This window comes from Lampetra planeri, chromosome 24 (genome assembly GCF_965212315.1).
Source record: "Lampetra planeri chromosome 24, kcLamPlan1.2.h2, whole genome shotgun sequence".
Classification (NCBI taxonomy): domain Eukaryota; kingdom Metazoa; phylum Chordata; class Hyperoartia; order Petromyzontiformes; family Petromyzontidae; genus Lampetra; species Lampetra planeri.
This window is the reverse complement of record NC_136130.1, coordinates 1,461,036-1,484,364: the sequence shown is the minus strand read 5'-3', so window position 1 is coordinate 1,484,364 and position 23,329 is coordinate 1,461,036. Positions and strand designations below refer to the sequence as shown.

The 23,329-nt window shown below is 47.0% G+C and overlaps 1 protein-coding gene across 2 annotated transcripts; it reads right to left on the bottom strand.

The window, feature by feature from the left end:
• Nucleotides 1–2,800: 2,800 nt before the first annotated feature.
• On the bottom strand, nucleotides 2,801–19,350 carry LOC144726645 (putative 2-ketogluconate reductase). 2 transcript variants are annotated; one of them, XM_078605384.1, is made up of 6 exons: nucleotides 19,161–19,349; nucleotides 15,269–15,680; nucleotides 10,778–10,949; nucleotides 5,438–5,616; nucleotides 5,214–5,310; nucleotides 2,801–3,816 (listed from the first exon to the last, which is right to left on the bottom strand). In XM_078605384.1, the coding sequence occupies exons 2-6, from the start codon at nucleotides 15,636–15,638 to the stop codon at nucleotides 3,654–3,656; spliced, it is 981 nt and encodes a 326-aa protein (XP_078461510.1). In that variant the 5' UTR covers nucleotides 15,639–15,680; nucleotides 19,161–19,349; the 3' UTR covers nucleotides 2,801–3,653. The 2 variants fall into 2 exon arrangements, with proteins under 2 accessions (XP_078461510.1, XP_078461511.1); XM_078605385.1 differs by having other exon boundaries at nucleotides 3,681–4,203; nucleotides 19,161–19,350.
• Between the last annotated feature and the right edge of the window lie 3,979 nt (nucleotides 19,351–23,329).

Genomic DNA, 23,329 nt, shown 5'->3' with positions numbered 1-23,329 from the left:
CCACCTCCAACCCAGCTTATATATAAGCTCCTAGCTTGGCAGTGTCTCATTCTTCACCTGAAGACGGCTGCTTGCGTTGTAGCCGAAACGTCGTGAGAATTATTTTATTATGTTTTATTTTTATTATTTTATTACTTCCCTTCTACGTGACTTTACCGAAAAAACCAAGAAGATGAATCCCTGCAGTCACGAAAGCTTTAAATCGAAATTTAATGCATTGCGTGCCATGGCCCTCTCGGACCGGCACCATACAGTGACATCCCCGATGTCACTACACAAATACTAACAACTGCAGACACGGGTGGGTCGTCCACAATAATTGTGGCGAAAATGAGATTTGTTCGGCACCACGAGAGTTCATTTCAGATCCCCCATTGGGTCTACCCTATAGCAGGAAAAAAAAATCCGGAGCTCAGCCCCCAAATGGCTCAGCCTGAAGTTAAGCCCTGGGGTAAAACTTCAAAATAGAATTAAGCCCGTTTCACAAATCAATGAGACAAAAAATAGTAACTCACATCAGCAAAACTTAACACGTAGGCTTTCGCCACCAATGTTATCCATAACAGAGGTTTTTTTACGGATCACATCATCAGGCAACAACCACAAATCTGGCTGTCACCTGATGCTCGTAATTACTGGTGAAACGTCGTTGGTTTACTCTCTAACACACTGGTGTGCTGTACAGTACCAGTAACGAATGGCACGTGTTGTTTACTTGACAAGCCTTACTAATTGGCTGTCTGGTGGTGGCGGGTTTAATGACACATTTATATTTACGCGATCTAACCCAAAAAAACCCTCCATTATGCACATCAGCAAAGCCGTTTAATAAAGCACGAGGCATAAGAGATCGTAGGGGGAGTCGCGGTGCAGACTCGTTGTAAAACAACCCCCTGTGAGTGGCGTGACGCGGGCAGGGTCAGGGCCCCCACTCCACAGCGCACTGAACACACAGCTGTGAATTATGCATTGCGGTATTAATCATTCATCTTGATACTTTCGTCACGACCGACAGTCTTTTGTTACCCAGCGCGATAGTGACCCCGTGCCTTCTGCTGCAGTGTCTTTGCTCTGCTGGCCTTGATCTTCACCGAGAACACAGAGGGTGGTTATCAATCTATTATGAAAGTCCGGCGTTCCGTTTGTCTGTCAACTCAATTATTAGAGCCTTTCAGAAGGCCTGAATCAAAAATTAATAGAAAGTGGACACCCCCCCCCCCCACCAGATGTGGTTGTAAGAAATTTATCCAACAGGTTCACACTAATTGTGGACCCCCCAACAAATGTTTTCACTCCCCCCCCCTAAGGTACCTCAATTGGATGTATATTTTAAAGGTAACATTTTTATTGCAGGTTTGGATACATCTGGTGTCCAAGGATGTTGTGGTCTATCCTGGCTTCATTACAATTTTCTTTTGAGGTAAGGTAAAGTAAAGCAAAATATTTCTTAATTGAAATAAGTATGTAGCTTATTGGATTGAATACTCCGTGGACATCTGGCGTTTGGGAGACTAACTAATCCCACAACCCGAATGATCTAATTATTGTTTCATTCATTATCCATAAATACATCATTTCCATTTATTGAGCATTTATTTAGAGTTTTGATGGTTGCGGTCATGGATGGAGGGTAACATTCAAAAATATCTAATTTAACTTTGAGGCACAACCCAGTAGCATCTGCACACAATGGGGGGGGGGGGGGGGGGGAGGATATCAGTGGGGGCGATGGGCAAGGTGCGGAGCGCCGAGAAGCCCTCCGTAGGAACTAGAAAAAGGTGGCCGCCGAAATTCTACTACATTAAATTGTCAAGGTTCGGTAGTACACGTGGTATTCTTGCTTCACCGCTACATCTCTCTCTGATGTCGCCACGTGGAATAAGTTTCGGTGAAGATTTAACCTGAGGAGACGGCATCGTCCGCCTCCCCCTTGTGTGTACTGAGTTACCTGGGCCACCATGACTACGATCCCAACAACCTGGGTGTGATTCCAAACCATGGATAACAAGGGGCAAGTGGTAAATGAAGATATCCTGGGTCTCACATAGGTCGACTCGACCATTATATAGGTACGTGCTGCACCGCGGTGTGCGAACATGAGTGCCGTGGAGATAATGGTGGCCACGCGTAGATATAGCCACACGACCCTATCATGGACTGCCAGTTTCAATCGACGCTCGCCAACGGCACATTGTTGCTGCAGTCTGCCAAGCTAAACAGGGGTCTCTGGGTTTGTTGGTGTTGCGATTGAATTGAGGTGGTGTGAGCTGAGGTTTGTTTCTGTGGCGGCTGAGGTTGCTGGGAGGTTTTGGATTGTGAGGTTGAAAAGTCGGATTAGCCGGACATAGAAACCCGTTTCTATTTTGGCTGTGGCTGTTTTCATAGAGGGTGGAGCGGTGGCGCACTCGTTAGCGAACTACGAACTCGGCCGCCTGGTTTACATTCCCGGCCACGGATAACGTTAACGCCGGGTGGCAACCCCAAACGGTCTTGGTCCCGCACTATTCACCAACCGGCTGTGACCCAGCGTGGTAAAGTATGGCCAAACAATCCCCGTGATGGACACGGTTTGGGTGAGGCCTTCATCCAGCAGTGATATACCACGGTGCTGCGTCTTAACTTTGAAGTTTCAAAGTTAAAACGTATGCTCATTGTTTTTATTCAGATGTCACATCGGCATGTTTATACCTTTGGTAAACGATACCGTGATCCAGTAGGGCAGTGTTCAACATTTTCTCTCCATTTCATCGTCTGCGTCAATCAGATTGTGTTGTTAATTTGCAGTCAAGTGCCAACAGCGTTTGCAATTTACCCGATATTTTATTGTGCACACAGTTCCGCTTTATCAAATAACTTTTTGAATTAAAGGTTATGATTTTATGTTTTTGTAACATGCCGTCACATTTAAATAATTATACTCTTTTACATATCAGTTGTAAACAATTAATGGTGAGTTGAATCAAAGGCAATTGTTATTAAGTGTAACAGTTCTGAACAATTGGGTAGCATTAGACAAATAAAACATCATGAAATAATTGACCGCGCAGAGCAAATTATTAAAAGTCAGTGCCAGCAAAAGTGGAGTCAATCTCTGTGCAGAGCAACGTTCAGCCGGCGATTACAATAAACACTTTGTGCAATGTGCATGTGCCAAATCATCAGCAACACCCGCTGCCTCTGATGAAATATACTTAACTAGAGCTTCATTTCTCACTGAATATCGTCTGGATCGCTGGTAGACCAGGAGGTGGCACACGACGAGTAGCCAAAGCCCAGCAGTGAGATATATACTCTATGTGGTGTGCCGATTGTAGAAGTGTTTTCTGGGTTCGTCGACCGGAACAGACCCGACTGAAGTTAATCCCTGGACTTAACAACACTTTTCAACTTTAACATAATTCGGAAATGTTTCGTATGGTGGGGTAAAGTGTGGGTAACTCCCACCTCTTGCACGACGTCTGGCCAGCGTGGAAGAGTAGGCCAGAAATACGCCCTTTTGAGCTCCCTTTAGTAGAGGCCCTTCCGCTAGCGGTGGCGTGAGCCAGCAATTGCCGGGGCTGCACCTTTACCTCCTGATACGAAATCCCCCATTGCGGCGCGCGCCATCACGCATGCGGCCGCCGGCTTCCGCTGACGATGAAGAGGCGCGCGTCTCAGGCGCGACGAGGGGAGAGCTCGCAGGGGATGGCCCGGTCCTGCACGCCCGCCAGTGCGTTCTCAACCACCGCCTCGACGATGGCGCGTCTCGCCCCCTCCGTGTCGACGCCCAGGTGGGGGGTGACGATGACGTTGGGGAGCTGCAGCAGGGGATGGTCCCTTGGGAGGGGACGTCAGCAACAGAGGACCTCGCTGGTGCCGTTTGGCACGAGAGCACCTCGCAGGGGGTCCGTGCTCATAACTCGTCGCTCAACGCGGGGCAGAAAAGTAAATCGGTGCATAAAGAAAATAGTGTCTGATGGGAATGGCCTTATTGCATCTGAATATAAAGTCGGTGCCGTGCTGTCGATGCACTTGCAATCGCGTTTGATATATATCCCTGTCTGACCATACTTCACCACATTGATGAGTACAGGTTGGTGAAGGGGTCGGGATTGGAGGGGCCAGTCATCTCAGTCAGGCGACCCGTGGCACCTGCTGGGTCCGCCCCATGACCTCCTGCCAGCGGGCGTTCGACACTTCACGTGGCCTCAAGGTGAACATAGCCTGGCACAAGCATCGTGGTGATATTACCGCCACTTAGTGGCGAATGGCGGTTGTTGTTGTTGGGAGGGGCAGGATTGGTTCAGATATATTGCCGTATTGTTTGCTATTGTTAACTTGCTGACCCACCCATACCAGACATCTGTAAAAGAAACGCTTCATAGCTCATCGGATTCCTCCTGCAGTCTAAATAAAGATTCTGATTCTGAGATATATTTGACTTAAAAATTTTGTGACTGCAGGAATTCATATTCTATGGTTCTTTCGGTAAAGTCACGTAGATAGAAAAATAATAATAAAATGAAAATAAAGTGAATAAAAATGTATATATATAAAAACAAAACATTTATTCACTTCATTTAATTGTATTATTATTTTATTGTTATTCTTTTTCTATCTACGTGACTTTACCGAAAGAACCATATAATCTGAGATATCTGTCACCAATGATATTAGATGTGGCCTTGAGTCGAACTCGGCTCCGTGGGTTCACAGCTCAGTATGTTAACCACCAGCGCTTCATTCCCCATCACGCTTTGGCGTTACAGTATTTGTGAGTCAGTAGCACAGTGCTATGATGGTAATATGCCATCGACATGGATATAACTAAGAGTTTGTAATACTTACGATGGCGATCATGCCTAACCTATATTTTGTTATGTCTGTTTCGTGTAATGGCTCTCACGTAGTGTTATTAGTGAAGATTCACCAGCCTCAGAGATGCTGAGAGTCGACTCAGACGGCAAGGTGGGAACGTGTTGTATTCAGAGAGGAAAACCACACGGTGAAGAACATGGAAGCATCGGGGCAGAGACTGAGGCAGGACCTAGAGAGAGGTGGTTCCAGGTGGTGAACCAGGACGTGCAAGGACTGTGGAGTGGACGTGGAGATGATGGACTGGCATTGGCTTGAGTGGACAAAGTGGTGTGGAGAGACCACATTAGAAATGCAAGGAAGAAGAGTAGTGAAGAGGTAGGTGTTGGGTAACTGCTGTGAAATTTGTGTAGTGTTACCTGGGTAGTGGCTCGGGGTCAGTGACATCCAAAGCTGCTGCTCTGATCCACTTGTTCTGCAGGGCCTCCACCAGAGCCTCTTGGTCTATCACTTTGCCTGGCCATCATCATTACGTTGAGATATCATGTGGGGATTCATAAAAAGCACAACAGCACGAACGGGCGAGGATCATGAAATTACACACATCATGAAGAATGTGCGATCATATGACAGCTTTTAATACCTCTGGCGACATTGATGATGGTAGCATTGGTCTTCATTAACTTGAGTTCTCTCCTCCCGATCATTTTGATGGACTCTGCGTTCAGGGTGACTGTGACCATGAGAAAGTCACACTTCTCCAGGAGCTCCTCAAGCTTCTGGCAGTAGACGGCGCCCAGGCCTGTCTCCTCGTCCAATGGTCTGAACAATATCAACGATCCACGCACACAATGACGCCCTGCCCCTTTCAACATTAGCATACCTGTCAAGCCCTTATCAGTGCCTTACCTTATTACAGACCAATTCAGACCTTATTGGTCACCCCATGCCCTTATAAATCTCAACGTTCATCCTACAAAGTCCCATCACAAGGGAGAAACAAAAACAAATACTCTCTGGTTCTTTCGGTAAAGTCATGTAGGTAGAAAACAAAACACGACGTTTCGGTCGCAACACAAGCGTCCATCTTCAGGTGAGAAAAAAATAATATCTGCTGTTGTGGCTTTATATAGGCACGGGAGGGGGGAGGGAAGGGGGGGGGGAGGAGTTTGGCTGTAGGAGTTAGACATGCAATGTCCAGTTGTCTATAAGTGGAGTTGTGTCTGCGGCAGCAGTTACATTGGTGAAACGAAGCGACGTGTCTCAGACCGGGTTCGCAAACACAAAGCAGATTTGAAACACGGCAGAACCAACTCCTCGGTGGTGGCGGATAATTGTTTCAACGCTGTGGGCACACGTGACATTGTTTTGTCCGAGACCAAGGTGCTCTGCAAATCCTCGGGCCACCATCAGAGATTTGTTCATGAAGCCATCCAGATATACAAACACAGACAAAACTTTAATCGAGAAGATAGATTCAGATTGAGCAATCATTGGATGTAATAAACCGCGTCAAGTTTTAACTGCTATGATTTTCACTCAATCACCCGTGTCTTGTTGTCCGATTACTACAAGTCCATTAACTTGCTCATTTCTTCAGCCCCACCCGTCCATGTGTAGTATAGTAAACTACGGCGGGAGACCACTTGACGGGTAGCACACTTTATTCACACTTGGGTTGTCACAATAACACGTGTGGTCACTACAGCTCACGCTACACGTTCCACCTGACACGGGTGGTTACTACAGCTCACGCTACACGTTCCACCTGACACGTGTGGTTACTACAGCTCACGCTACACGTTCCACCTGACACGTGTGGTTTCTACAGCTCACGCTACCCGTTCCACCCGGCTACACACACACGGGCATTCCAGCCCCGTAGCATCCGGGGGAACCTCTAGACCCACCCCAGCTTGGGTATGGATCACGACCACTGGGTCCCGCGGCCCGGTCCTCACACGGACGTCCGGCCCCCGGGTCCCAAGGTCCCGCCTCTGAGCCACACAGGGCCCCGGTCCTTACAAGGACAGCGGGACTAGGTGTCTCAGGGCCCTATCTCTTCCTCCTCCGTCTTCACTGGTCACCAACTGTTCCCCGAGCGCCCGCGCGCACCGCCCTATATAGCCCTCCGCTCCAAGGAGACGGAGCCTATGCGGACTGCGATGTGAGCACCCACCCTAGCCGACCAATCATCACGCGCTGCCACACGATCCCTTCTTGTGTCAGCGCACATAACCAATCACCACGCGCTGCCACACGATCCATCACTGTCAGCGCGTGTCACCAACACACAGCCAATCACCATCACATAACCCATGACCCCGCGCTGACCTACGATCCCTCACCGTCAGCGCGCGTCACCAACACACAGCCAATCACCACGCGCTACCCCACGATCCCTACTGCCAGCGCGTATCACCACTACACATGCATGCCACAAACCCTCCCCTGTGAACTCCTACAGCCAAACTCCCCCCCCCCCTCCCGTGCATAACTCCTACAGCCAAACTCCCCCCCTTCCCTCCCCCCTTCCATGCCTATATAAAGCCACAACATCAGATACATTTTTCTCACCTGAAGACGGACGCTTGTGTTGTGACCGAAACGTCATGTTTTCTTTTCTTTGATTATTATTTCTACTTGCGTGACTTTACTGAAAGAACCAGAGAGTATGGATTCCTGCAGTCACGAAAGCTTCAAATCAAGATAAAAAAACAAATAAACAAAAATAGTATTTATTTTTGCCCGTATTAAAACGGCTGTACGCCGTATGGACCTAGAAACTCAATTTCCCTGTACAAAAATACGGAAAAACCGTTTGGATTGACAGGTATGTATTAGCTCAGTCGGCATTATGAGTGGACAAAATTCATCGAGTGCGGTGATGACTACCACGACTGCCTGCCATAAACCAAAGCACGACCAATGAGGTGACATGAACTAACTCTGGGGGTGCCATGGTGGCGAGATGTTAACTACCTCGCCTCGTATACAGGAGGGTCGTGGGTTCTATCCCGACCCTGACACCTGTATATTTGGAGTTTGTATGTTCTTCCCGTGGTCGCGTGGATTTTTTTCTGGGTCCTCGGGTTTTTCCTGCCACGTTTAAAAATATGGCTGGTATAGATTTCCACGTGATAAGCGACTTCATTCAGCTATCATTTGTGGCCAGGTCGCTTCTGAAAAAGAGATATATACCTCAGTAGGACCTACCAGTTAAAATAAAAAGACTAGTTTTTTTTAATGCAGGCTGGGACAATTTAGTAACGTTACTCGAGACTGCCGTGTACTGAGGCAGACCAAACATGTTCATTGGTTACGTGTGTCCAGTAGACAACAAGATTTACCTGCTGGAATGCTACCCCGGGACCTGGCGCCTGCGCCCTAATCCACAGTAGACTTCGATCCAAGCATCAAGACCGTGACGCTCCTGCAGGTGTTCAACGGGACTGTGATGCAAATGCAGGTTGATCTAGAAACAATGTTTTTGTTTCAGGCATTAATTTCTATTTTACTTATGATATTCATTAAAAAAATTAAGTTAGGTAAATTACCCCGATTAGACTACCATAAGCCTTCCCCTAAAAAAATCATCATAGCTGCGTGTAAAATATTTTTTGTTATGTTCCGGTAATAATAATTTTTTATTGCTGGTATTTAGAGAGAGAAGGGAATGCGTATTGTCACCAGGGGTGTGGGGCTGGATGGTCCGCAGAAATGTGTAAAAGAGATTTATAGCTCATAGGATTCCTCCAGTATAAATATTCTGATTCTGTTTGCATCACCTGAGTGGTGCGGAATGCCAAACAAGTTTGAGAGCTACACAGCTCTCGCGGAAAGGCGTCTGAACCACAAATCCCACCCAAAACCCCTGGGCGTCACTCTGAATAGACCTCTCACCGATCAGCCCACATCTCACCAGCACTCGGCAACAAAGTAACAACCAGGAGGCAAACCTCATCCACAAACTCGCTGGAACGTCATCGTGGGTGTGGGGGGGGCACAGTCAGAACAGTGGCCCTGTCCACTCTGCTGCAGACCACCGCTCCGCCTCACGGCCCAGCAACCACCACACAGAGATCCTAGAAGTGCAGCTGAACACCACCATGAGGACGGAGTCAAGGACGTTGAAGTCCACCCCAACGGAGTAATTCCTGGTGCTGTGCCACGTCATCCCGCCGGCCATGTCAACGCGACGCCACCGCGCCACGAGGTGTTTTGTTTATGAATTCCCTTTGGCACTCAATTCAGCTCTCCACGCTTTATAATCGACCCATTATCCAGGTGGTCATAGTTGTGGAACACCGCAAACAAGGTAGGGAAGAACACCGCACAAGGTTCACAGCAGAGGGGGAAGCGATGATCCACGGTGGTCAGAACAACTCCAACCCGCGAACGCGCTCACGATCACGCCGGACATCCTGGGAAACGGCAGCCAATAACCACGACAGCTAGCACCCACCCATCATCATCAGCTTCTTATTTTTCTTATTTCGTATGGCTGCTGATATCGGTATAGAGCAACAACTACAATTCCCCAATCAGGTGGTAGCACGTGTTTTAGTTATCGGCCAGTTGGTTTTCCAGTAGGTCGCTAACAAATGCTGCTGGATAATATTGGTCTGGAAAGCCAATAGCCCAATTACTTAAAATATATCATTCATACATTGAGACACAGAACAAAGGTCTGTGTATAATGGTTGGGTAGTTTCGTGGTTGGAATCTGTTTCCAAATGAGTCTGACTTGGATTCTTCATCTTTCGTATGGCTGATGTAGATGCAGAGCAACAACTACAATTTCATTTTCAGGTGGTCAAGTCTAGATAACCGCGTCAGGAGCAGATCTCTTTCGTATTTGTGAATCGAGCATTGCGTCATTATACGTTGCATGGTCTGTTCTGGATGACCACAGTCGCACACCGGAGAGTTTCTAATTCATGCATCAGGTATCTGCATCTGCCAAGTTTTATGCAGATGCGGTTTAGGGTGGACCATGAGCTTCGTAGAAGATCAATACCAGGGATCTTCTGCGTTGGTTATTTCACAATGTGTTTATTTGTGTCATTATCCACCCATTATCCAGGTGGACAGAATCGTGGGACACCGCATGCAACATAGAGACCAGACACCTCATCAATGACCCATCAGCAGAGGTCCCTGCGTTCGACCTGCCTCGAAGTCAGCGGACGGCAATCGACCAACTTCACACAACAGGACACGGGGGGAGGGGGGTTAATGAAGCGGTGGCCACTTTGCTTCATGAGTGCAGGACGGGGTTGTAACTCCCAAGAGCGACTGTGGCCGCGAGTCCCGGACCGTGGAAGCCATCGCATCGAGCTGCCCAGCACTGACATATGTTGCGAGAGGCGCTTCCTGTTTCTCCACTCAGCATCTCAGGAAGCCACTGAGCGGATCGCCGAACTAGACTTGGCATTGTCAGATTTTGTCAGAAGAAGAAAATAAGATTACCAAGTTGACTGCCTGGTGGACCTGATAATATTGGGGGGGTGGAGGGTGGTGGGGAGGTGGGGGCATAGGGAATTGTGCACCCCTCACGCCAACATTAAATAACTAAGAGTGTCTGACTAAATATTTTCCTACTTTAGTCGCAACTCAATGAAATCCACAGACCAAACCTGGACTATAAATCCCACAGGCCATCGCCGACTAAGACTACTAATAATCACCAGTAAAACGTCACGGTACTCGAATGGTAAATGTTGTGGGTTTACTCTCCAACACGCCGGTGTGCTGAACTAGTAACGAATTTGCACGTTCTCTTTACACGACAAACCTTACAAAATGGCTGTCGGGTGGTGGCAGGTTTAACGACACATTTATATTTACGCGATCTAACCCAAAAAAACAACTTTTATGGATAACATTGGTCGTGAAAGCCTACTACTACTACGTATTAAACTATGATCACGATTGAAACGATGCTGGATAAATGAACTCCGGTTAACCGCTTAGGCCGTACCTCCTTGTGCGGTTATGGTACAGGATGTCCATGCGGAAACCGCGGGCCCTCTCCGCCACCAAACGGCCAACGCGGCCCATGCCCAAGATGCCCAGGGTAGCACCATCGACGTCCACTCCAACAAAGCTCCGGTCCTTTGCCGTAAACCTTTGTGACTTTGTAAGGGAGACACCTGGCGAGAAATCAACGGAACTACGCATTTAGCAACAAGATTCATTTTCAGACAATTCGCCTTCCTTCCTATGTCCTGTCCATCCACATACAAAAACTAAATAAAGTATTCTTTTACACATCCCATCAGCCACAGGGCCCTTCTGAAAGTGTATAATTTTAGCAACACAAGCAAAACTCTAGATCGGTTTCCACATTTAGTGTCTCATCGGCAGTTAGGTTTGCTGGCGAACTGCCAGACGTTTATAGGCAGGGATCCTCCGTGTTAGGTATGGGTCCTACTTCAACACAACGCTATACAGTAACACACAACACAAACTCATTCTTTGCGTCATTGTGGAGAAAGAGTAACACGATAAATAATACTATGTAACACGATTTTTGTACTGTAGTGTTATTTTATAATTGCTTATGCTTAAAAAGTATAGAAAATGACTGTTATTCCCCACAAACTGTAATTTAAAAGTAATTAAGACATCTGCAACGAACACAAATGGACACTGAAGCATGTGAGCAATACGCAAGGAATACAGAAGCCACGCACGTGGACGTATTCTGGAACGTTCTCCAACGCGCGTTCGTCCTCAAAAATGATTTGGTTATCGATAATGTCACGGTTCAAGCTGCACAACCAGGTGACGTCAACGCGGTGCACGATGAATGACATCACGATATGACGTCACGTAATTGCGCCATGGGGGGGAAGGGAGGTAGTTGCGTGCTTTTAGCATTGGTTTTGTGAATAATTTTTGACCTGGTTTTGTGAATCGTTTTAGTACTGGCATGTGAATAATTTAGCACTGCTTTTGTAAGTTAACAGAAGCTTACACTAAAGCTTCGTTCTTATTCAAGCATGTTCATGATCGTTGTCGTTACCTTCTGTTCACACAAACACACGGACCGACTGGATGCATTAATGCTTGCAACCATTCGTTGGAAAGTCTTTTTGTTAATTCATAGGCCCTAACCTTGTGACATATTATTGGTTCTAAAAATAATATAAATATTGTTTGATATTTATTTTATTATTTCCCTTCTACGTGACTTTACCGAAAGAACCAAGAATATGAATCCCTGCAGTCACGAAAGCTTTAAATCAAAACTTGTGAAAGTTACGGTAGCGAGGACGTGTAGGATACATCGAGAGCACAACATTCATGAAACGAGTACAGCAATACACAGGTAACGACTGTCAGAATATCCGTGATCGTGTAATCCTCGCTGTGAATTATTACCACTCTTCGATCGTGACTACTACCGCGAGCACTGTTCCTGTGAACGGCGAACTCGTGCTCCACCAGACTGACTGCTTCGTCTCATCCACATTGTTCAACCGCCACCACACTGCAGGCCACAACTACACAAAGATTCCCCGTATAGCCTGAACAGACTGTTGGGGCAAGTGCCGTTAGCGAGCAGCTATTATAGTGGCCAACACCACGCCCGGCCGCCTTTGTCTCCCGGGTGGCAATATACACACCGCACCAGGTACTCATTTTAGGATGAGTCGATCTAGAGGAGGCCCAGGACCGGTTCAGATAATCGTCACTGGTGTTGGCCGTGAGTGGGAATCGAACCCGGGTTGCCAGGTTACTAGTGCAGTGCTCTAACCGCTACACCACCGTCACAACTACACATACACTCAGTCACCCACTCACTCACCACACCGCAGGTCACAACTACACACCCACTCAATCACCCACCCGCTCAATAACCCACTGACCCACTCACCACACTGCAGGTCACAACTACACACCCACCCACTCAATCACCCACAGACCCACTCACCACACTGCAGGTCACAACTAGACACCCACTTAATCACCCACTGACCCACTCACCACACTGCAGGTCACAACTACACACTCACCCGCTCAATCACCCACTGACCCACTCACCACACCGCAGGTCACAACTAGACACTCACCCACTTAATCACCCACTGACTCACTCACCACACTGCAGGTCGCAACTACACACTCACCCGCTCAATCACCCACTGACCCACTCACCACACTGCAGGTCACAATTACACACTCACCCGCTCAATCACCCACTGACCCACTCACCACACCGCAGGTCACAACTAGACACTCACCTACTTAATCACCCACTGACCCACTCACCACACTGCAGGTCACAACTACACACCCACCCACTCAATCACCCACAGACCCACTCACCACACTGCAGGTCACAACTACACACTCACCCACTCACTCACCACACTGCTGCAAGTCACAACTACACATTCACCACTCAATCACCCACTGACCAACTCACTCACCACACTCCTGCAAGCCACAACACTTCTCTTTCTGCTTCTTCCCTCGAATGGCTCAAGTTTGGAACTCCGTCCCATCATCAATTATTCCCCTAGCTCCTGTCCAAACCGTGCTCATTGCAAGGAACGTGTTTACACTCCTACCTATCGTCGCTTTGAGGTTTTGGGCTTCTTTTGAGACTTTTCTCTTGCATCAAAACAATTATTTACTACTATAATGAGTCAAGAATGTCTGTGTGTCCCGCGTGTGACGTCACTACACATCGGCCAGCCCCCCTCATTAATACTCATGAACAAGTAACGTCCTCCACATGGACTACCCCCTCATTAATAATCATGAGCAGGTAACGTCATTCCACATCGAACAGCCCCCCACATTAATAATCATGAAGATGTGACGTCACTCCACTTGGGGGGGGGGGGCGAGGCGCCTCCACCCCCTCCTCAGCGTCAACTTACAACCCTCACTATAAAGGCAGAACCCTCACGTCACGCGATCTCCGTAACGCTATTGAGACATAAGTAACAAGTAAACCCGTAAAAACAAAGTTTTTCACTATAAATCCTTTATATGCGTGGCGGCTAGAGTCTTCTCGTCCTCTGGCTTGAGATGGCTGCCACCTATGGGTCAGATGATTGTCTGCCAGTATTAAGCAATTGGTAATTAAATATTTAATTTGTTTTCCCTAAACAGTGTAAAATTTTGGAAACATTTTTTCACGAAAATTAATTGTCACACACAACGAGTCTGTGTGGATCACGGGAAGTGGGTTAAAAAACGAGCGAAAGATTTGCACGGTCCTAAGCAAGCAAGCGAACTTAATATAAAGGATTTTAAAATATATTCGCCTGTGGAGGATGCGGGGATCGATCCCGCGACCTTTGGCATGGGAAGCGAGGGCGCTACCAACTGCGCTACTCCGCCACGGCCTGTGGAGGGGTTACGCTCAGGGCTCCTACACTGTGACGTTCAGCCAAAGCCATGAATGCATTCTATTTGAATATATGTAAAATACATTTTTTTTGCCTAAAAAGTGTAAAATTTTGGAAAAAATTTTTCACGAACATTAATTGTCTCGCACAACGAGTCTGTGTGGAAAATGTCAGCTCGATTGGATCACGCGAAGTGGGTTAAAAAACGACCGAAAGATTTGCACGGTCGTAAGCAAGCAAGCACGCAAGCAAGCACGCAAGCAAGCAAGCGAACTTAATATAAAGGATTTAAAAAAGACGTCATGATGAACAAGGGATTATAACCTTAAAATGAAATCCAGGGTGTTCAAAAAGATGGACCCGATTTAAAATCGCTATATCTCTAACCATGAACTGCCCATGAATGAAACTCTTACCACTTAAAAGGGCGGGGCATAGAGAGGGCGGGGCATAGAGAGGGTAGGGCATAGCGTTTCAAATGATTACCGCTAGATGCCTCTCCCAGCGCACAAATTGCCCCTAGCCTCAGTCATTCGCAAGATAGTGACCCTGCAACACAAGGGGCGTTTTGCGTTCTGCAGTTCAGCAAGACTGAATCCGCAATTGCGGTGCAGCGTGCGTTTCAGCTGCGTTTTGGCATTGATCCGCCAATGTCAAAGAGCATGGTGGCACAAAAGACCGTGTTTTTGTGCCACCATTAGCAACTAATCTGGATGACCTCAAAAACAGAATCACGGCAGCGGTGACTTCAGTGGAAGAAGACACGTTGAGATGCGTTTGGGACGAATTCAACTATCGTCTCGATGTTGTCCGTGGAGGGCACATAGAGCATTTATAAAATGGTTAGTAAAACTTGATAACTCATTAAACCGTTTGTACCTTTTTGTGTAATTGTAACATGTTGCCATTGTGAAATATACTGCTTTGAAATTGGGTCCATCTTTTTGAAACACCCTGTAAGTCTGTGTCACCGCAGCCTTACAAATTACACACGAATTGATGCAATGAATATCATGTCGTGGTAAGCTTTTCGCTTGCAAGTTTCAGATTTACTGAAATACTCCCGTCCTTGGACGGGCAAAAGGCTAGTGAAAATAATATACCATCCACTAGATTCCTGGCAGAGGCGAGCAGGAGCGCCATGGCCATGTCGGCGGTAGGGGCGCTGACTACGTCGGGAGTGTAGGACACGGAGACTCCGTGGCTCCACAGGAGAGGCAGATCCAGATGATCCACCCCGACCCCGGCGCTCGCCACCGTCTTGAGCTTCGGCAGACTCTCCAGGAGGTCCTTGGTGACCCGCGGTTCCCAGTAGAAAATGCAGATGGCCTCGATCTTTTGGGCCAAGTCGCTGTTTCCCATCACATCTTTTAAAGTCACCAAGTTGAAGTGTCTCTCGATTAACTTTATGGCACTGTCACTGTAGAGCGTGGTGAGACATTCTGGTCCCAGCATGTATGGCAGTCCTTGCATGGCGATGAAATCAGTATCAAATTTGGCGAAATTGACGGGGTGCTGTTCAAGGGGAAAAAACGTGATATTATTATGATAGAATGACAAAGAAACGAAAAAATTCGTTAGTTTTAACATCACGTTTGAACAAAAAATTAAGCATTGAAGGTGTCTCAGTTAAATTTTATATGCAGGCTTTCCGAACCAAGATCATCATTGGTTATAATTAGTTGATTTTGGGTCGGATAGTGTAGGTAGGTCGCTCGCGATAGCTGAGGGTTTTTGTTTATAAACACCTCACGACACTGATTGTCATCTCCAGTGCAACTTCGTACAAAAATTGTCAACATCTTGGTTGCCTTTCGACGTCCCTCTGGTTTACTGAAAACAACTCAAACGGTTGTCACATTTACTCATGTCGTGACAACTTTGTTTGATTGGCTCTGTCGGGTGGTGGAGGGTTATCGTATAAAATATATGGCGAGTTATTTCTCTTTCCTGGTATGCTGGAGGTCGCGGGTTCGATCCAGACCCTGAACATGCCTGTTGTGTATTTAAAGATTTTCTTGTCGATGCCGAATATAAAATACTTGAAATAAACACCGAAAATAAACACACTTCAAAGTGTACAGTGAGGGAAAAAGTATTTGATCCCCTGCTGATTTTGTACGTTTGCCCACTGACAAAGAAATGATCAGTCTATAATTTTAATGGTAGGTTTATTTGAACAATGAGAGACAGAATAACAACAACAAAATCCATAAAAACGCATGTCAAAAATGTTATAAATTGATTTGCATTTTAACGAGGGAAATACGTATTTGACCCCTCTGAAAAACATGACTTAGTACTTGGTGGCAAAACCCTTGTTGGCAATCACAGAGGTCAGACGTTTCTTGTAGTTGGCCACCAGGTTTGCACACATCTCAGGAGGGATTTTGTCCCACTCCTCTTTGCAGATCTTCTCCAAGTCATTAAGGTTTCGAGGCTGATGTTTGGCAACTCGAACCTTCAGCTCCCTCCACATATTTTCTATGGGATTAAGGTCTGGAGGCTGGCTAGACCACTCCAGGACCTTAATGTGCTTCTTCTTGAGCCACTCCTTTGTTGCCTTGGCAATGTGTTTTGGGTCATTGTCATGCTGGAATACCCATCCACGACCCATTTTCAATGCCCTGGCTGAGGGAAGGAGGTTCTCACCCAAGATTTGACGGTACATGGCCGCGTCCATCGTCTCTTTGATGTGGTGAAGTTGTCCTGTCCCCTTAGCAGACAAACACCCCCAAAGCAAAATGTTTCCACCTCCATGTTTGACGGTGGGGATGGTGTTTTTGGGGTCATAGGCAGCATTCCTCCTCCAAACACGGCGAGTTGAGTTGATGCCAAAGAGCTCCATTTTGGTCTCATCTGACCACAACACTTTCACCCAGTTGTCCTCTGAATCATTCAGATCTTCATTGGCAAACTTCAGACGGGCATGTATATGTGCTTTCTTGAGCAGGGGGACCTTGCGGGTGCTGCAGGATTTCAGTCCTTCACGGCGTAGTGTGTTACCAACTGTTTTCTTGGTGACTATGGTCCCAGCTGCCTTGAGATCATTGACAAGATCCTCCCGTGTAGTTCTGGGCTGATTCCTCGCCGTTCTCATGATCATTGCAACTCCACGAGGTGAGATCTTGCATGGAGCCCCAGGCCGAGGGAGATTGACAGTTCTTTTGTGTTTCTTCCATTTGCGAATAATCGCACCAACTGTTGTCACCTTCTCACCAAGCTGCTTGGCGACGGTCTTGTAGCCCATTCCAGCCTTGTGCAGGTCTACAATCTTATCCCTGACATCCTTGGAGAGCTCTGGTCTTGGCCATGGTGGAGAGTTTGAAATCTGATTGATTGATTTCTTCTGTGAACAGGTGTCTTCTATACAGGTAACAAGCTGAGATTAGGAGCACTCCCTTTAAGAGTGTGCTCCTAATCTCAGCTCGTTGCCTGTATAAAATACGCCTGGGAGCCAGAAATCTCTCTGATTGAGAAGGGGTCAAATACTTATTTCCGTCATTAAAATGCAAATCAATTTATAACATTTTTGACATGCGTTTTTCTGGATTTTGTTGTTGTTATTCTGTCTCTCACTATTCAAATAAACCTACCATTAAAATTATAGACTGATCATTTCTTTGTCAGTGGGCAAACGTACAAAATCAGCAGGGGATCAAATACTTTTTCCCCTCACTGTAATTGTGTAAAATGCTATATACGTATTGTAGAGGGTGCTCCAGATGTCTTGCGACCCCCCACTTCATTGACCCGTAACATATTTATCCTTTGCATATTTATTACAAAATCAGCAGGGGATCAAATACGTTTTTCCCTCACTGTAGTTCCTCAAGGACAAGTGAGAGTAAGTTTGTGTGGATAGCCCCATGGATGTTAATGTCCGTGTGTGGTGGGATAAAGTGTGTTTGGGTAAAGTGTAGGTGGGTAAAGTGTGTGTGGGTAAAATATGGTGGGGTGAAGTGTGTGTGGGTAAAGTATGGTGGGGTAAAGTGTGGGTGGATAAAGTGTGGGTGGGTAAAGTGTGGTTGGGTAAAGTGTGGGTGAGTAAAGCGTGGGTGGGTAAAGTATGGTGGGGTAAAGTGTAGGTGTGTAAAGGGTGGTGGGGTAAAGTGTGGGTGGGTAAAGTGTGGATTTGTGAAGCGTGGGTGGGTAAAGTATGGTGGGGTAAAGTGTGGTGGGGTAAATGGTGGGTGGGGTAAAGTGTGGTGGGGTAAAGTGTGGTGGCGTAAAGTGTGGCTGGGTAAAGTGTGGTGGGGTAAATGGTGGATGGGTAAAGTGTGGGTGGGGTAAAGTGTGGGTGGGGTAAAGTGTGGCTGGGTAAAGTGTGGTGGGGTAAATGGTGGGTGGGTAAAGTATGGTGGGGTAAAGTGTGGTGGGGTAAATTGTGGGTGGGGTAAAGTGTGGCTGGGTAAAGTGTGGTGGGGTAAAGTATGGGTGGGCAAAGCGTGCGCACCCCGAACTCATTCAAGAGGTCGATTGAACAATTTATACAATTTTTTTTATTTCACCAGGTAAGTGGGCTTATCATCGTGTGCACATTTTTAGCAGCCAAATACTCTGAACGCGTGATGTTGATTCTAAATGTGGAGGTAAAACCCGACGGACCTGCAGAAAAATCCACGCAATGACGAGGAGTGAGACACGCAAATTCCAAATACAGAGCAGACGTCTGGGTCGAAATCGAACCCACGACCTGCGCCAGCATGGAGAAGTAGACCAGAAGAGGCTCTAGAGGGGCTCTCTAGAGCTCCCTCTAGCGGAGACTCTTCCGCCAGTTGCGGCCAGAACAATAAATTGCAGGGTTGCGCCTTAACCTTTGACCTCAACCAGGTTTCTTATACTCGCACAATTCCCATTGAATAGAATTAGCCAAATATCACAGTGATGGACCCTGCTGCAAATGAGTCTTGAGATTCAATTGGCTTTTACGAAAAACATTATTAACATTACATATTTAGAATCTTTATTAAGCATAGGTATAATTCCACTTACCCTTCAGAGGTTTCAAAGCTTACTGCAACGCACACAATTTCAGGATGTCGCTCGATTCACGAAATGTCCAAAGGTTTAAAGCAAACTAGTGTGCAACGTAATCACGTTTTCTCTACAGCTACTGAGTTAAATATAACGGTAATTGTCCAATCATTAATCACACTGAGTGCAAGTCGTGTCTACAGAATGAACCCAATCGCGGACAAGCGGAGAGAAAGACGACTCAGACGGCTGGTTTGCCTGCTCATTCCCATCAGTGCGATAACACGCGTGTACGGGATCGTCTATTCGTTTTCCACACACATTTAAATATGATTCACATCAGAATGTTGATTGTTGTGAAATAATTCACAACTGGTCAGCTTCACATTGCAGCAGTTGGTTTGAGACGTGTGGGTGATGCGGTTGCGAGTATCGAACGAAAGTCGAACTTACCGACCAACTCTGCAACGGTCTAGGGCAGTAGTTCTTAACTTTTACGACTGCAGCCTGCACCCATTTGGTTCTCAATCGTAAAAAAAAAGTATAATGTTAATAAATAAATAGGTTTGATGAAACAAAGTCGTTGTACGTATGTGCCCGTGCTGAATTTGTGTTTTCAATTATTTACCTTATTAAAAACAAATCTGGCCGTGTCTCGCACCCTCAGAAAGGGCATCTCGCACCCCCAGGGGGTTCGAGACAGGTCACGTGTGGTGGAATGAAGTGGCCAGAATCTGTCCACCAAGACTGTTATTATCCGCTAGATAAGAGCGCTCCTCTTATCCATGGTGAGTTCACGGATAAGAGGAGTCACCCGGAAACGGCGGCGAATTACAGTGGATAACGTCTATGTCATCAAGACGTCTGACCAGTGTGGACGAGTAGATCAAATGTCCCCATAGAGGGGCTCTTGGGCTCTCTCTACTGGCCGGAGGCCCTTGCGCCAGCAGTGGCATAAGCCAGAAATTTCAGGGCTGCCCCTTTACCCATTTTGCACCTGCAGTAGCTATACACATTGGCTGCTAGGCCTCTTTAGCCGGGTGGTGGTGGTTGTCCTGCACGTGGCTGCCTGCAATCCAGCACTGTGGAGGCAGTGAGGGTTGGTGGATCACCATCATTACCGCACGCCGATGTTGTGAAACTTCCTTCCTGGGTGTGTCGAGGTGGTGCCATACCCTGGCTTGCCAGGGTAAGGCAGTACACGCGTCGCCGCACTCATTGACATGTTATTTTTTTCTCTAACCCCTCCCTCTCTCCGCCCCCGCCCCCCCCCCCCTCTGTCTATTTAAGGCCTCGCCACAGAGACGATCTCCCTCTCTGTGCCTGTGTTACTCTCTCTATGTATCTTGGTGATATCTGTCTGCTTATATGTCTGTCTATAGTTTTCTGGTTAGATTTTTGTTGCTATTCATTTATACCTGATGATGATTGCTTGTGTTGCAATCGAAACGTCGTATGCTATTATTTAATTTATTATTTTATCTTTATACGTGACTTTACCGAAAGAACCAAAGAGCAGTACAGAAAACCTGTGGACTCCACCTGTTCCATCTGTATGGCATATAGTGTTTCTCCCTCGCACGCGTGGGGTTTCTCCGGGTGCTCCGGTTTCCTCCCACGTGTATAAACACTCGTTACTTGGCCAATAAGACCATAATACATAGAGGACCGCAGAGCTTGGGAATTGTTGGCAGCGCCGGCTCATCGCGTGGCTGCGACTGCTGCCTTCCCGCTTCGCCTGCATTTCCTCCTCTGAGTCGTTCGGTCTCTCTCTATAAGAGCGAGTGACCACTGTGTGGTGGCGCGTTACAGGTTGACACGACAGCTTTATTATTCAGGGCAACGTGGTCGTTATTGCTGCTGCCACCCGCTGCTGCCTGCTGCTCACTCCCGTTTATGTTTAACCAGTCCCATCCGGAGTTCGCTATCCACCCGGCCCTCTTGCTGCTGGTGCCGTTTCAAAAGAAGGGGCTGAGTGGCTCCAATGTTGCTGACGCAGGAATGAGATTTGTCCGCGGATTCGTGTAATCAACAACAAGGGCTAACGTCTGTCTAAACATTAACATCAAAGAATACCATCGCTTCAAGGCCATCGCCTCCTCAAAACAACCTTAAGGGATCTCCTAAAAACCACGTGCTGTCTCAGCACAACACAAGACAATCATAAACGTCGTTATGGAGAATCTGAGTGACATTGAAACCGATTGACAACCCGTGTACTCAGGCGTTTGTCTCGTAACTATCAAAATCACCCTTTTTGCTTTCCTGGTAATTCCCCAATGTGTCTCCCCATTTACGTTCACCGCAACGGTGCTTAATCGTTGCCTTGTGCTGTGTATTGCTGTAGAGAGTTGTGTCAAACTAGGACCCATATATAACAATATAATACTCTCCTTGCCTACAGGCATCTGGCTGGTCACCAGCATTGGTTGAAGCGAGTCTGACTGCCGATGAGACACTGACTGTCGAACCGGTCCAGAGTGTTGCTTATGTTGAACCAATGCTGCTGAAATGATGTACTCATAAAAAGGTCATATGGCTGATGGGATGTGTAAAACAATCCTCTATATTTGTATGTGGAGGGACAGATATTTGAAGGTGTTACTCTTTTCATATTTCGTACATGTCTTTGTTTTATGTAATGAGTGAAAGATGATAAATGTAACAAATGTACTCGTGAATAGTGTAGAGCGGTGGCGAATTGGTTAGCGCACTTGCGTTGTGAGTTCGGCAACCCGAGATTGATTCCCGGCCACAGTCAACAACAAAATAAAGTATAAAGATGACGAGAGACAAAGCGATATGGACACGCCTCGACTTACGAACGAGGTTCGTTCCGGAAACGTCTGTCAGCCGAGTGTTTGTAAGTCGATGACTGCTTGTACAGACTGAGAGAAAGAGAGAGATAGAGAACATCAATTACAGAGAAACAGAGCGAGACGGTAGGGGATGGAAATTTCAGTATCCAGGGCTGCGTGCATAGTAAGTGCGAGAATAGACATGGATACACACAGAGAGAGTTACGTAAGAAACTTGCCCATTGTTTCAACTGCCGCGCCGGGAGGTCAATCGGGGGACCTCTGGATTGCAAATCCGGCGCTAACCATCACTGCTGCTGGCACGGAAGGCAGTCGCATTGTTCATTGGGTGTGGCCAAGAAAACGCGGTCCCCTCCCCTGTTGTGAACCTCACTTACGTTGAGTGACTTGCTCACCTTTCCTACCGCGGCTGTTGTTCTGTTGCTGCAACTCTCTCACCCGTCCCGACTGGACAGCTGTGGATAAAAAGTGCTTCATAGCTCATGGGATTCCTCCAGGATAAATACATATTCTGATTCTGTTGGTCCATTTCATTAATTCCATTAAATGTATTGCTTGAGTAAAAACTCGACCCCACTAAAGAGGGCATCGCAATAGTTTAAAGTATAAAGTAAACGAAGGTAGTCCTACCTATAAAATCAAGACACATCTTACATATATCATATAAAATGGAAATTTGTGAATGTGTGTCTGTTCAAAATGTTTAGCGTACTTCCCGACATGCAACACACTTGAAATTTGCCATGTGGGTACTTTCCAGACTGTACACCATGCAAACATTATAAAAATAGACTTTTATATTTTTGTTGGGGGGGGAGGCGGTGGCGCAATAATGCATATATTTTGCACGGCAAGTGAGCTGTGACGTCACATCTGTCATGTGACCCGTGTGCGGAAGCGTAACGGAGCGTGCCTGCTGATCGCGTGTAAAGTGAAATACAAATGTGTTGCAGGTCTAAGGCGTTCTTCGCGCAGCATTGCTTTATTATTTCAGTCGTTTACTGCCGTACGCACCCTGAAAGTTGTGTGTGTCTGCAGCAAGCACGTGTATGTGTACCTAAGGACACACGCGTGTGTGTGTGAGGGGAGCAGTAGTGTAGTGCTTAGCGCGCTGCGCTACGAACCCGGCGAGCCGAGTTTGATTCCTGCTCACGGCCACCACCGGTGACGATTATTTGAACCGGTCCTGGGCCTCCCCTAGGTCGACTCAGCCTCAAACGAGTAAGTGGTGTGGTGTGTGAACATTGCCACTGGGGGGACAAAGGCGGTCGTGCGTGGTGCTGGCCACCCACCCCGTCGTGTGCCGTGCTGGCCTTCATAGGTAGGTGCTCGCTAACAGCACTTGCCCCCTACAGTCTCACAGGCTAC